At 33.9% G+C, this 14,961-nt stretch overlaps 1 protein-coding gene and 1 non-coding gene across 3 annotated transcripts in view; both read right to left on the bottom strand.

The window, feature by feature from the left end:
• IBTK (inhibitor of Bruton tyrosine kinase) overlaps positions 1-14,961 on the bottom strand; it is a 116,869-nt gene that overhangs the window by 4,458 nt on the left and 97,450 nt on the right. For both annotated transcript variants that reach the window (XM_037843295.1, XM_037843296.1), the window contains exon 26: positions 6,487-6,636. In XM_037843295.1, coding sequence (XP_037699223.1) covers positions 6,487-6,636 — 150 coding nt within the window. The remainder of the gene's footprint in view (positions 1-6,486; positions 6,637-14,961) is intronic.
• Positions 7,901-8,064, bottom strand: LOC119541064. Its single transcript, XR_005218194.1, has one exon. It is a non-coding gene; the product is annotated as a U1 spliceosomal RNA (small nuclear RNA).

Raw genomic sequence — 14,961 nt, 5'->3', positions numbered from 1 at the left:
TTTTTTCCTTCCAAATGTAGGTACCAGCATACAAAAGTGAAGTGAGAATAAGTACAATTATAAAGTTCTTAGTTTTAATGAAGTTCTATGTCTTGAACTCCACTAGACCTAAGCAAAACCCAGGATGAAGTGTAAGACTTCAGGCCAGGAGAAAAACGAAGTCAAGAAGAGAACTAGAAAGCTGTTAAGGATAAACCACATATGACATGATGAGAATTTAGACTAGGATGACTGAATAATAAGTGAAAAAAAAATTCCACCTTCTACCTTACACAAAGACTAAATGCAAATCCTCCCAGCTAAGTTCCCTGGACAGTACTAAAGTCAGTACAAGGCTAGAGATTAGAGACATTCTGGAACATTAAAGCATTAACAAAGAACAAACACGGATAACGATTTAAGTGGTGCTCAGAAATCATCCTGTGTTCTGGGGATCAGATGTGTTAAAAGCGTTTTAATGTCGTCAAATAAATGAAAAAATAGTGTAGAACTATTATTTAATTGCTAACCAAGAAACAGCAGCTACAAGCTGTTTTAAAAAAAATACTGTCATTGATTGACAAAACTGAATATTAGGGCTAAAATGTTTTATATATATAGGACTTGTTAAATCGAAGTTAAGCAATTAGAACTTAAGTGTAACATCTATATTTTATAATTCTTTTAAATAAATATTATAATTTATAAAATTTTTATATGCATTATCCCTATAAGCCTCAAAATAAACCTGTATGACAGGCGTTACTATCCTCATTACACATATGATGAAACTGAGGTTCAGAAAAGGCTACAGTTAAGTGTCAGACTGGAACTCAAATCTATTTCCTAAGAATATAATCCCAGAACTTTTTCCACTAATCATATTTCAATGGATAATCTCATTAATTTTAAATTGAAATTTATGAAAATTCTTATGAAAAAGAATACAAAAGTAATAATAAACAAAAATTGCACAAATCCTTCTCTTCCACATTTTAATATTCTCCAACACCTCATTCCCATCTTGGATTTCCCTAGCCTTGGAAAGTCGTATTTCTATAATTAAAACAAGAATGTAAGATTCATGGAATTGCCTGAGATGAGCACCCCCACCTCTGCAACACCAATCCCCAAAGGAACATAAGCATTACCAAGTCTTCTTGCTTTAACACCCACTATTTCCTCTGCTTATACCGTGTCCTCCTCTCTTCTTTCATTTTTTAAAAATCCCATTCTATGTTCAAAACCCTGTGGCAGTGAAATAATTGATCAATGACTAGATGGTCCAGTGTTTCTGACATTATTCATATGGGCACAAAGATAATGATCAAATATTTGAGGCTGAATATAAAAAGTTTATGAATGAATACAGCTCAAGCCATACTTCTTCAACAAAGACTTTCCTGATAACTCTAGCTCAAGGTCATTTTTCCTTCTCTGCACCACTCATCTGGAACTTAATCACATATTGCTTTGTGACCTCTTTAATAATGTTATATTGTACTGCAATTTCATTCTCATCCTATCATTTAACCTCCATGTGTATATATTTTGACTTATCAACTAGATTTCAAACATATTAAGGCTAGTCCTGTATATTACTTTTACATAGGCTCAGAGGCCAACAGAATGTTGTGCATATATTAGATGCTCCATAATTTGGGGAATTAATACTTTTTTACTTTATATATGGTTTTATTATTTCCTTTAAAAAAAGCACACACGATTACATATTTTCTATGATGAAATAAAAAACTGAAACTCAAGCTATATGTTTTCTTTCTTAGAATCACTATCAGTGATAACAGACAGCTATTTAAAACATTAACTCCCATCAACAAACACCTAAGCTATGCAGACATGACACTATCATACTCTTTATTCAAACTTCCAAAGTATAATAGCATATATCACTTTTTACCATTAAGAATCTTGATGTTATAGCACACTCTAGTGATGAACTATGAAACCACAGATCTTAATATTTTAAGTGCTCCATGACAAGTAATATTCAAAAAAATAAGAAAATTTCCATGTATACTGTTAATATTTGAAACTTTAAAATATTACAAAAATGAACTTAATTTTCATATCTTAAAATATGTACAACTAAGACATTCAATATAACTTATACATTTGAAACAAATGTTACTTGAAACTGAGCTACAATTTTAATTCATTTCTTCATTCAGTCATTAACCAACTGCGCGGAGCACTTACTCCAATGCTAGGAACAATTCTAAGCACTGGTAATATGATGAGCAGAGAGGCATTTTTCTTATTGTCACAAAACATAAGTAGACAGACAAACTATTTGTAGTAGACAAACATTAAACAAAGAATCACTAATAAAAATTATAACTGGAAAAGTGAAGTGAAGGAGAAGTGTTATGAGAACATATAACAGGAAACTGACCCAGTAACGGAAGTCAGACTTCTTGAAAGAATATGAGTGAACAGAGAATGACAGAAAAGCCAGAGTCAACTAGCCAAAAGGAAGGCAGATGAGGAGAAGCAAAGTGTATTTCAGAAACTAAGAAAAGATCATGAAGGTTACAATATAGATTATGTGCAAGATAAAGCTAAAAAGGTTGGCAGAAGCAAGACTACGCAGGCTTCAAGGGCCATTATTAAGAATGCTAGCTTTAATCCTAGTAGTAAGATCGGCATCTTAAAAAGAACACACAAGCTAACTATATCGGAGGAAAGGAAGAAAGGCTAGAGCAAGACCTGTTAGGAGGCCACTCAGGTGACCAAGTGAACATCACAGTTGTATGGATGAGGATGATGACCGTGGAGATAAAGTAATATATGGATTTGAGAAATATTTAGGAGATAAATCTTGGATATCCTGGTGATAGACTGGATATTGGTGAGGGAGAAGGAGGTGTCAAAGGTAACTCTTATAGGCAGACATGCAAATGCCATTTACTAAGGAAGGAAAAATCAGGAAGAATGGGCTGTTTTACGTTTTGTCTATATGTTTGTTAAATTTTATTTTTGTAACAGGTGTATGAGGAAAATATTGTTTGGTTTTGGACATAAAGCTTGAGGTGCTTTTGAATATTCAAATAAGGTAACTGGATAACTAAATCTGAAACTCAAGATAGATGTAAGCAGGAGATTTTTTTGAGCCTTTAGTGTAAAGCTAATAATGGAAAATATGCTCAAGAAATGGGTAGTGTAGAAAGAATATAGAGTGAAATGAGACGATGAGCTGTAATTGAACGTCAAAATTTAATGGCCAGGAAGAGGAACATGAGCTTACGAAGGAAAAGAAAAGGAATGGGCAGAAAGGCTAGGAGGAAAATCAGGACACTGTTTTCACAGAATTCAAGAAGAAACTATTTCAATAAAAAAGGAGGGGTCAATATTACAAATGTTGCTAAGGAGTCAAGTTAAGATGAGTCATGTAAAAAAATCTATGATGTTGGCAATATGGAGGTCACTGTTGAACTTAGCCTGAACTGTTAACAGTTTAGTAATGGGGCTGTAAGCCAAAATGGATTAAGAAGTGAGTGTGAAGTGATAGCTCTTTTGAGAAATCTGTCTGTGAAGCGGGCGGGTGGGGTAGGTAATGAAAGAGCAATTGCAAGAAGAAAGCGTGGGGGTTAAGTGAGATATTACCCCACCCTGACCACATGAGAGAAATATGACCATATTCAAAACAAGATGGAAGAATCTAACTGAAAGGAAAAGGCTGAACATGCACAAGAAAGGAGAAGGATAATTAATGGTTTAAGGCTCCTGAAGTGGGAAGGGGTGAGATACAAGCACAGATATAAATACTAGACTTGGATAGGAGGATAATTCTATTGCAAAACAAGAAAGGAGAACCAAATGAATAAAAATAAAGGCAGATTTTTGTATCTCTCAGTAGGAAAATAAAGAAGTAATACGTCTTCTATTTGAAAGCATGGTCCCCAGAACATCACTTATCACACAACTTACAGAAGCAATGGTATTCTTATGTTTTTCTTACATTAAAAAAAGACTACATGATATTCATCAGTTTGTTAAAACATAATAGAAGTGGAAAATGAGAATGGTTTATTCTAGGGGATAACAACTAACCCAATTAAAAACAATCCAAACTGCAAGGAAATAAAGGAGAAGTTTGTTTGGGATAGAAAAAGCTACTAATGAGAGAAACATACATAATGACAAAATGACTATTTTTAAATATTTGCTTTTTGTTTATTATAATTATGCATTTATATATATACATATATATATGCATAAATGTATATTATATATAAACCATGTAGGAGTATAAGTAGATAAATGGCACTCAAATGTAGTTGGGCATAAACATCATTTTTAAGAATTTAACAACATTAAGAAATAACCTGTCACTTAGGATTGAAATAAAATGCCCTTCCCTCAAAATTTTTAAGAAAACAACCTTCAATATATTGGACAGTTTTAAATTGTTTAGGTCCAGCAGTTTTCAGCGAATAGTAAAATGTTCAACAAACATTTGTCTGGTATTTCATTTTGTGGTAATGTATTTTTTTGAAACTATTAAAGTATACATTCAAATATTTATAATACATTGAAAATGACTGCATGTTAACTTTTGTTGCCAGTTTAGTTTATTTTTATATAAATCTAAGAATAAACTTGTCTTCTACCAACTCTTTTTAAATGAAGGGTGCTCTTAGAGATCCAAGAAGAGATATTAAAAAAAAATAATTTGTTACTATTTCTTTATTTCAACCAGGATTTTCTTAATATCAGGCAATTAAAGCAAAACACAAAAATAAATTATATGTTGAGGCTGATATATTTCCTCTTCATAATGCTTTACATACTTTCAATTATGTGTTTAAGGTTTCCTTCTATGTTGGACTATAAGCTTGATATGGGCAGGAGATGTTAATTCTGTTCACCACTGTTACTCTTGTACCTACCATAATGTCTGACATGGAACAGATAATAAATGTCTGCCAATTTTAAGATTACAAATATCTTTTATGAGCCTATAAAAACAGCCTTAATAGCCTCACTTTATCATAAGTAAACATTAAAATTTTAACTCATAAATTTATACATAAAGTCTTATCCATTTTATATATTGGGGTTCCATTTAAGATTTTTATTTTAAAACAGCATTCCATTTCTATGAGTGTTTGAAAAAGGGAGACAGATCAGATAACCTCCTCAAATCCTTTTTGATATCTAATTCTTTGTATTATAAGAAAATGGTCCAAGAACTTCATTTCCAAATGTACAGATCTGTAATAAGGAAGCCACTCTCAAAATCAACAATAAAAATATGTTCAAATATCTTAATCTAAAACAGAAGTTTCCAACAATTTTGCCAGAAGACTTTGGCAGTTCCTCAAGAGGTGCTTGCAGAGTAGGGAAGATGAGGTAAAACTAGTATAGTTCCTAGCAGCTTCCCCTACCCCCTGCTTCAATCAGAGAAATTTATATTCTCTGTTTGATATATTGGAATTGGACATTTCCTTTTTTAAGAGGGCTTAGAAGGGGAAAATTAAAAAAAAAGGTTGGACAACCAGTGAAAAAGAGTTTATCATTATGTAAAACAAAATATTGCCCTGGTCACAAATGATATTTTAAATTAATTTTTGTTTTGTCTAAAACACTCTAAGGATTAATATCTTTGGGAGATGTCATATCAGCAGAAATAATAAAAAAAATTTCCACTTAGCCAACCAATTAGAAACACTTTATTTTTTTCCTTCCAACATTGGGTTATCTAATTGCCTCAAGAATGTTCCCTTCTGAAAAGCTATTAAGAGAATTTACATACCATGGTGGGGGAGCTGTTTTTATTACAATATTGTTCTTATATTATGAATACATTTTTATGTTTCATGTAGGCATTTTAAAAATGAAACATCTTTTGAAAATACACTGGACTTTAAAAACCAGTATCGAAAATGGGTAGAGAAAAACCTGGAAACTGTGAAAGGGGTATCAGCAGATGCATGGATAAACAGATTGTAGCATGTCCATACAATGGAATACTTTTCAACAATAAAAAAGAATGAACTACTGGATGGATCTCAAAATAATGAGGTTGAGTAAAAGACGACAAACAATAGTACATACTGTATGAGTTCGTTTATATAAAACTCTAGAATATACAAGCTAATCTATACTAAAAGAAAACAGATTAGTGGTTGTTTAGGTGGTACAGGCAAGGAAAAGAGTCAGGGATCACAAAGGGGCATGAGAAAACTTTTGAGAATGATGAATATGTTCACTATCTTGAATGTGGTGACTGTTTCATGGGTGTATATATGTGCCAAAACTCCAAACTGTATTAAATATATACAGTTTATTGTAAGTCAATTATTCCTCAATAACTGCTTCACACAAACAACAGACTTCAATTGTGAGTGTAGAAAAAAGCACAAAATTCTGCCTCATAAATTTTTTGAGATTATTTCAGAACACAAATCTCCATAGAATATGTTAAAATTATTTTATATATATATATATAATATATTAAAATGCATAAGTTTATTTTATTACCTTACAACTTTTGGAGACTGGAAACTTTCAATTCCTTTAAAACAAACTTTTTTAACATGATCTCCTGAACTATGGGCAGTAATAGATTTTTTATCTTCTAGTAAGAAATCGCGGAATGACTTGGATGAAACCGAATGTAGAGAAGATGCCCTGCAAAAGAAAACAAAGATCATGTTATGGAATCCATTTTTTAAAAGCTCACTGTTGGAAATCACAAGGAGACAATGGGGAGAATGTACACCAAAAATATTACTATGATATTATATAATTATCATTTATCAACTAAATGAAACTGTCATAAGAAAAAGCAATCAATGGAACAACACTAGAGATGACCTAGATTAAATTAGCAGACAATGATACTAAAATAGCTAATTCAACTATGCTCCAGGTAATAAAGAAAAATATGTTCAGAATGAATTAAAGAATAGACAAGCTCAGTAGAGGAACAGAAACTATAAAAAGAACAAGATAGAGATTCAAGAAATTTTAATACAATATTTGAAAAATTCACTGAATGGACTTAACAGCAGATTAGAGAAGAGTCAACTTATGAATCAGAAGAAAATAGAAGACTGAAAAACATTTAAGAAGGGTGACTCACGGAATAATATCAAAAGGTCTACCATAATGTAAATGAAGCCCCCCAGAAGGAGACAAGAGAGACAAAGCAGAACAAAATATTTAAAGAAACAATGGCCGAACATTTCCGAAACTTGGTGGAAGACATAAATTTAAAGAGTCAAGAATTTTGGGAAACCCCAAAGAAAGTAACAAAGAAAATCACACCTAGACACACCATGGGCAAACTACTATACACAAAGATGAAGAGAAAATCTTGAAAGAGCTCACAAAAATACAACACAATACAAAAACAAAACAGTATGAAGCCATTATCTTATTATTAGAAATGATGTCCAGAAGACAGTGGAATGACACATCATTAATGTAATGAAAGGGGAAAAAAAACCCACATCAACCTAGAATGCTATATTCAGTGAAAATATGCTTCAATAATGAAAGCAAAATAGAGACATTTTCAGATAATTTCAAATTAAGAAAACTCATTGCAAAAAGACCTGTATTAGGAAAACTGCTAATGGAAAATGATACAAGATGGGCACTCAGGTCTTCAATAAGAAAAGGAAAACACCAAAACTAGTAAATAGGTGAGTAAATATAAAATAGGTGGGTAAATATAAAAGAATATTTTTACCCTAACTACAATGATATACATACTATTTAAAACAAAAATGATATACTATATGTAGATTCAATACGTATGACAACTATATTATAAAGCATAAAGGAAGATAAATGGATCTATTTAGTGAAAGGTATTTACATCTTAGCTGAAGAGGCATAATAATATTCAGTTAGTATAGTTATTTTCTTTTTATTATTTTTTTTTTTATAGGGGAGAGTGCGAATGCAGTCCGCCACCACCACAAATTATGCAGTCAAGTTTCCCAGATTTGGGGAAATCGCAGGGGTCAGCACGTCCGGAGTGCAATGGATAAGCCTCGCCCTAGGAAAACCAACTTCATGATCATGGTATCTCTCCTGCCAGGTAAGTATAATTAGTATAATTATATACTCTAGAGTATCCAGTAAGAAATAGTACAAAGAAATATAGCTAAAAAGGCTATAGAGGACTTCAGAGAAGATAGAGGAGTAGGTAGCTGCAGGACACACTCCTCCTCCAAAAGCAGTTAGCAGACAGGCAGAAATGGTCTGAAACAACAGTTTTGGGGCTCAGAGCCTAGGGGAGCACTGTACAGCATCCAGGAGTGGGATGGAGAGACTAAGAACCTATGTCAAAGAAACTGAGTGCACCGTACTGCGGCAACGGCCAGTGCCCACACCCCACCCTCGAGGCAAGCAGTCTGTGGCTGGCTGCAGCGGACAGAGAGGGAAGTGGAGGCCTTCCTCCCCAAGAATAGTGGGGATCAAGGCCAAGTGCAGACAGGGCATGGCTTCTGATCAGCGAGTTTGGAATGCTGGGTCCAAAGCTCTGAATTGCGGTTCTAGCCTGCCCTGACAGGGTTCCCTGCCAGGAGTGGAGCCTGTGGAGGTTGAAAAAATATACTCCTTCCTTAGGGCTCTAGAGAATAGTTTGCCAAAGAGCACCAACTGCTGAGCAAGCCAGGAAAGCAGAGTTTGGGAGAGCCAGAAAAAAAAAAGGCTTTTTGGCTCTTTCCTGACCCTTTTCCCCAGGGGCCCTTTGGAACTGGTCTGTGTCCCCCAGAACTGGTCTGTGCCCCGGCCCTGTTTTGATGAGCTAAACACAAGCAATTCTAAAGATCCAGAATAAGTTGAAAACAGTGTCAAAAAAGAGCCTCAATTCAAAGCCAATCAAATATGAAACCCTAGGCAAGAGAAAGAAATTGACCTTTAGAGAAAACTCATCAAGATAATCAGATTCTTAGATATCAGCAATTTATTATAAGCCATACTAAGAAACAGGAAGATACGGGCAAGTTAAAAGAACAAATTAAAACTTTGGAGGAGACATAGAATTTAGATCAACTAATTAAAGATGTTCATATAAATCTCCTAAATCAGTTCAAGGAGATGTAGGAAAATATGGCTAAAGAGATAAAGGATATTAAGAAAATACTGGTTGAGCATAAAGAAGACTTTAAAAGCATGCCTCCACCCCCCCACCCACCCCCCAAAACACAACAACAACAACAACAGAACCTATGGGATGCAAAGCACAACTGAAAAGATTAAAAATACACTAGAGGCCTACAACAGCAGATATGAACCCACAGAAGAAAGATTTGCAAACCAGAAGACAGGAAATCCAAAATCGTACAGAGAGCAGAGCAGATAAAGAATGGAAGAAATTGAGCACGGTCTTAGGAAACTGAAAAACAGAACAAAACACACAAACATATGCATCATGGATGTCTCAGAATGAGAAGAAAAGGGAAAAGGGGCAGAAAGAATATTGAGGAAATAATGGTCAAAAATTTCCCAACACTTATGAAAGACATAAACAGACATGTCCAGGAATTTCCATATATTCCAAACAGAATAAATCCTAATAGACTTACTCCAAACACATACTAATTAGAATGTCAAAGTCAAAGATAAAGAGAGTCGTGAAAGCAGCAAGAGAAAAGCAAATCATCACAGACAAGCTATGCTCAATAAGACAAAGTGCCAATTTCTCATCAGAAATTATGAAGACAAGAAGGCAGTGGTATGATATATTTAAGATACTGAAAGAGAAAAACTACCAGCCAAGAATTCTCAATACAGGAAAACTGTCCTTCAAAAATAAAGAAAAATTTAAAACATTCACAGATAAACAGAAACTGAGACAATCTGTCACTAAGCCCTACAAGAAATACTAAAGGGAGTTTTGCAGGCTGAAAGGAAAAGACAGGAGAGAGAGGCTGCAAGAAGAGTGCAGAAATGAAGACTGCCAGTAAGGGTAACTAAAAGTGTGAAAACAAAGACAAAAATAAGATATGGCATATAAAAGCCAAAGGATAAATGGTTGAAGTAAGTACTGCCTTTACAGTAATAACAATGAATTTTAATAAATTCCCCACTCAAAATACACAGATTGATAGAATGGTAAAAAGGTATGATACATCTATATGCTATCTGCACGAGACTCACCTTAGACCCAACACTGAAAGTGAAAGGGTGGAAAAAGGTATTTCATGCAAACAGTAATCAGAAAAGAGCTAGGGTAGCTTTACTAATATTGAACAAAATAGACTTTAGATGCAAAGCTTTCATAAGAGACAAAGGACACTATATATTAATAAAAGGGACAATTTGCCAAGAAGAAATAACAACCATAAATATTTATGCACATAACCAGGGTGCCCCAAAATACATGAGGAAAACACTGGCAAAACTGAAGGCAAAAACAGAACTTCTACAATGCACCAATCTCATCAACAGATAATCTAGACAAATGATCAACAAGGTAAAAGAGAAAATAATATGACAAATGAACTAGACCTAATAGCCATATACAGAACACTGCACCCCAAAACAGCAGGATATACATTCTTCTCAAGTGCTCATGGATCATTCTCCAGGGTAGACCATGTTGGGTCACAAAACAAGTCTCAACGAATTTCAAAAGATTGAAATTATACAAAGCATTTTCCTGACCATAATGGAATGAAGCTGGAAGTCAATAACAGCCAGAGAACTGGAAAATTCACAAATCTATGGAGGTTAAACAACACACTCCTAAACAACCAGGGGGTCAAAGAAGCAATTGCATGAGAAATCAGTATTTATCTCAAGACAAATGAAAAGGAGACACACAATAACAAAACATATGGGATGCAGCAAAGGCAGTGCTGAGAGGGAAATATATAGCCCTAAATGCCTACATTAAAAAAGAAGGAAGAGTTAAAATCAAAGACCTAACTGCCTACCTGGAGGAACTAGAAAAAGGAAAACAATTCCAAAGCAATTAGAAGGAAAAAAAAAATAACGAAGATTACAGCAGAAATAAATGAAATGGAGAATTAAAAAAAAAAAACAGAAAATAAACCCCAAACTGGGTTCCTTGATAAGGGCAATAAATTGTCAAACCCTTAGCTAGACTGACAAAGACAAAAAGAGAAGATGCATATGAACCAGAAATGAGAAAGGGGAGTCACTACAACTGACCCCACAGAAATAAAAAGGATTGGAAGAGGATACTATGAACAACCACATGCCAAAAAATTGGAAGACTTAAATGAAATGGTCAAATTTGTAGAAACACATGAACAACCTACAATGACTACAGAAGAAACAGAAGACCTCAACAGACCAATAACAAGTAAAGAGACTGAATAAGTTATCAAAACCTTCCAACAAAGAACAGCCCAGGACCAGTGGCTCCACAGGTGAATTCTACCAATCATTCCAAGAAGAATTAATACCAATCCTGCTCAAACTCTTCCAAAAAAAAATGAAGAGGAGGGAACACAACTTATTCTATGAAGGCAACATCACTCTAATACCAAAGCCAGATAAAGACACTTAAAGGAAAAAAAAAATTACAGACCAATTTCTCTAATGAATGGAGATGCAAAAATCCTCAACAAAGCACTTGCAAATCGAACCCAACAACACATCAAAAGAATTATACAGCATGGTCAAGTGGGTTTTATTCCAGACATGCAAGGATGTTCAATACATGCAAATCAATCACTAATATACCACATTAACAAATCAAAAGGGGAAAACCACATGATCATCTTGATTGACACAGAAAAGGCATTTGACAAAACCCAGCATCCTTTTTTGATAAAAACACTTTGAAGGAAAGGAATAGAAGGAAAACCCCTCAACATGATCAAGGACATATATGAAAAACCCAGAGCTAACATTGTACTTAATGGGAAGACTGAAAGCTTTCCCTCTAAGTTGAGGAGCAAGATAAGAATCAACATTTTGTTAGAAATTCTAGCAAGAGCAGTTAGGCAAGAAAAACGAAAAAAGGCATCCGAATTGGAAAGGAAGAAGTAAAACGTTCACAATTTGCACATGACATGCTCTTATATATAGAAAACCCCGAAAAACCCACAACTAAGCATTTAGAGCTAATAAACGAGCTCAGCAAAGGTGGGATACAAAAAAGCATGCAAAAATTAGTAGTGTTTCTATACACTAGTAATGAGCAATCTAAGGAGGAAATCAAGAAAAAAATTCCATTTGCAATAGCAACTAAAATAATCAAACAGCTACCAATAAATTTAACCAAGGATGTAAAGGACCTGTACACAGAACACTACAAAACATGGCTTAAATAAATCAAAGATGACCTAAATAAATAGAAAGACATTCTGAGTTCATGGATTCGAAGACTATATACTAAGATGTGAATTTGACCAAATTGATTTATAGATTCTACACAGCCCCAATCAAAAACCCATCAGCCTACTTTGCAGAATTGGAAAAGCCAATTATCAAAATTATTTGGAAGGGAAAGGGGCCCTGAATAGCCAGAAACATCTTGAAAAAGAACAAAGTTGGATGACTCACACTTCCTGACTTTAAAGCACACTACAAAACTACAGTGGTCAAAGCAACATAAAGATAGCTATAGTGACCAATGGAATCAAACTGAGAGTTCAGAAATAAAACCTTGTATCTCTGGCCAACTCATATTTGACGAGGCTGCCAAGTCCACCCAACTGGGACAGAATAGTCTCCTCAGAAAATGGTGCTGGGAGAAATGGATATCTATATAAAAAAGAATGAAAGAAGACCCCTACCTCACACCTTATACAAAAATTAATACAAAATCAAAGACCTAAATATATCAACTAGTGCCATAAAACTCCTAGAAGCCAATGAAGGGAAGGATCTTCAAGATCTTGTTGTAGGAAATGGTTTCTTAGGTTTTACACCCAAAGCATAAGCACAACAACAACAACAAAAACATATAAATGGGACCTCCTCAAAACTAAAAACTTCTGTGCTTCAAAGGAGTTTATCAAGAAAGTGAAAAGGCAGTCTACATAATGCTATAAAATATTTGGAAACCATATATCCAATAAGGGCTTAATATCCAGAATATTTAAAGAAATCCTACAACTCAACAAATAAAAAGACAAACAACTGAATTTAAAAAAGGGGAAAAGACATGAATGGACATTTTTCCAAAGAGGAAATATAAATGTCTAAAAAGCACATGAAAAGATGTTCAATATCAGTAGCTATTGGGGAAATGCAAATCAAAATCACAATGAGATATCATCTCATCCATTAAAACGGCAACTTAAAAAATCATAAAGCTACAAGTGTTGGAGAGGAAGTGAAGAAAAAGGAACACTCATTCACTGCTGATGGGAATGTAAAATGGTGCGCAACTATAGAAGACAATTTGGCGGTTCCTCAGGAAGCTAAGTATAGAACTGCCATGTGATATGGCAATCACGCTACTAGGCACACATCCGGAAGAACTGAAAACAGGAGCATGAACAGACATTTGCACACCAATGTTCATAGTGGCATTATTCACAATTGCCTTAAGATGGAGGCAACCAAGTATTCATTAATCAATGAAGGTATAAGTAATATGTGGTATATACATACCATAGAATATTATTTGGCAGTAAGAAGGAATGAAGTCCTACTGCATGTGACAACATGGATGAACCTGGAGGACATTACGTTGAGTGAAGTAAGTCAGATACAAAAGAACAAATATTGTATGCTCTCACTAATATGAACTAAGTATAATAAGCAAACTCAAAGAGTTAGAAATAGAATATACGTTACCAGGAGATAGAACAGGGGTAGGAAATGGGGAGTTGATACTTAATTTGTGTAGAATTTCTATTTAGGTTGGTTGTAAATGTTTGGAAATGGATAGAGCAGATGGTAGCAAATTACTATGAGTATAATTAACAGTGCTGGATTACATATATGAATGTGGATGAAAGGGAAAGTTTTGAGCCATATATGTTACTAGAAGGAAAGCTAGAAAATAACATAGGGACTGTATAACATAATGAAACTTGTGGAGAACAATGTCTGTGGTGAATAGTACAAATACAAGAATGTTCTTTCATGAATTATAACAAATGTATGTCACTAGTACAAGGGGCTAATAATAGGGTAGTATATGGGAAACAACACACCTAATGCAAACTATGGACTATAGTTAACAGTAATATTTTGGCATTCTTTAAATATAAATAATCTATAGAGACACAATAGATCTGTAGGGCTGGGGACAGATAGAGGGATACAGATATGACTGCGAAGAGGCATGGAATTTTTCTTTTTGGAGTTATAAAAATGTTCTAAAATTGATTTTGGTGATAAATGCACAACTCTGTGATTATACAAAAAGCCACTGGTTGCACACTTTGGATAGATTGTATTGTGTGTGAGTAAAACTGCTTTTAAAATAAGAGAGAACAGGAGAAGACACAGAAGCAAGGAATAGCTAACAATTCAGAAAAGAGAAGAAGTGAAATCAATTCTGAAAAAATATCTCTGGTTAGCTTTTAAGCACTTGAATTAACTACTGTCACTATTCATTCTCTTTTCCCTTCACAAAATATTATAAACACTTTCATTTTATTATATTTGATTGTAACAGTCAGCTAATTTTTGAAACATGTTTTATTTTCCTCTTCATTTTTAACATTCTTATTTTGAAATACAACATACACAGAGAAAACACAGATACATAAAATATATATGCATAGATTAACAAATAGTTATAAAGTGATACTCCATGGAACTACCGAAATGGTCAAAAACTGAACAATGGAAGTTACCCCCAAACCCTCTTTTTATTTCTTCCTATTCACAAATGCCTCCATTCCCACCCTAGAGATAACCTCTATCTTGACTTGTATGGTAATAATTACTAAATTTTTTTTAAGTGTTAACATGATAAATGCATTCCTAAACAATATATAGTTATAGATAGATTACAGATTAACACACAGATGATATATAAACACAGAGATGACAGATTATATA

This window comes from Choloepus didactylus, chromosome 7 (assembly GCF_015220235.1).
Source record: "Choloepus didactylus isolate mChoDid1 chromosome 7, mChoDid1.pri, whole genome shotgun sequence".
Lineage (NCBI taxonomy): Eukaryota > Metazoa > Chordata > Mammalia > Pilosa > Megalonychidae > Choloepus > Choloepus didactylus.
This window is presented reverse-complemented; position numbering and strand designations above follow the sequence as displayed.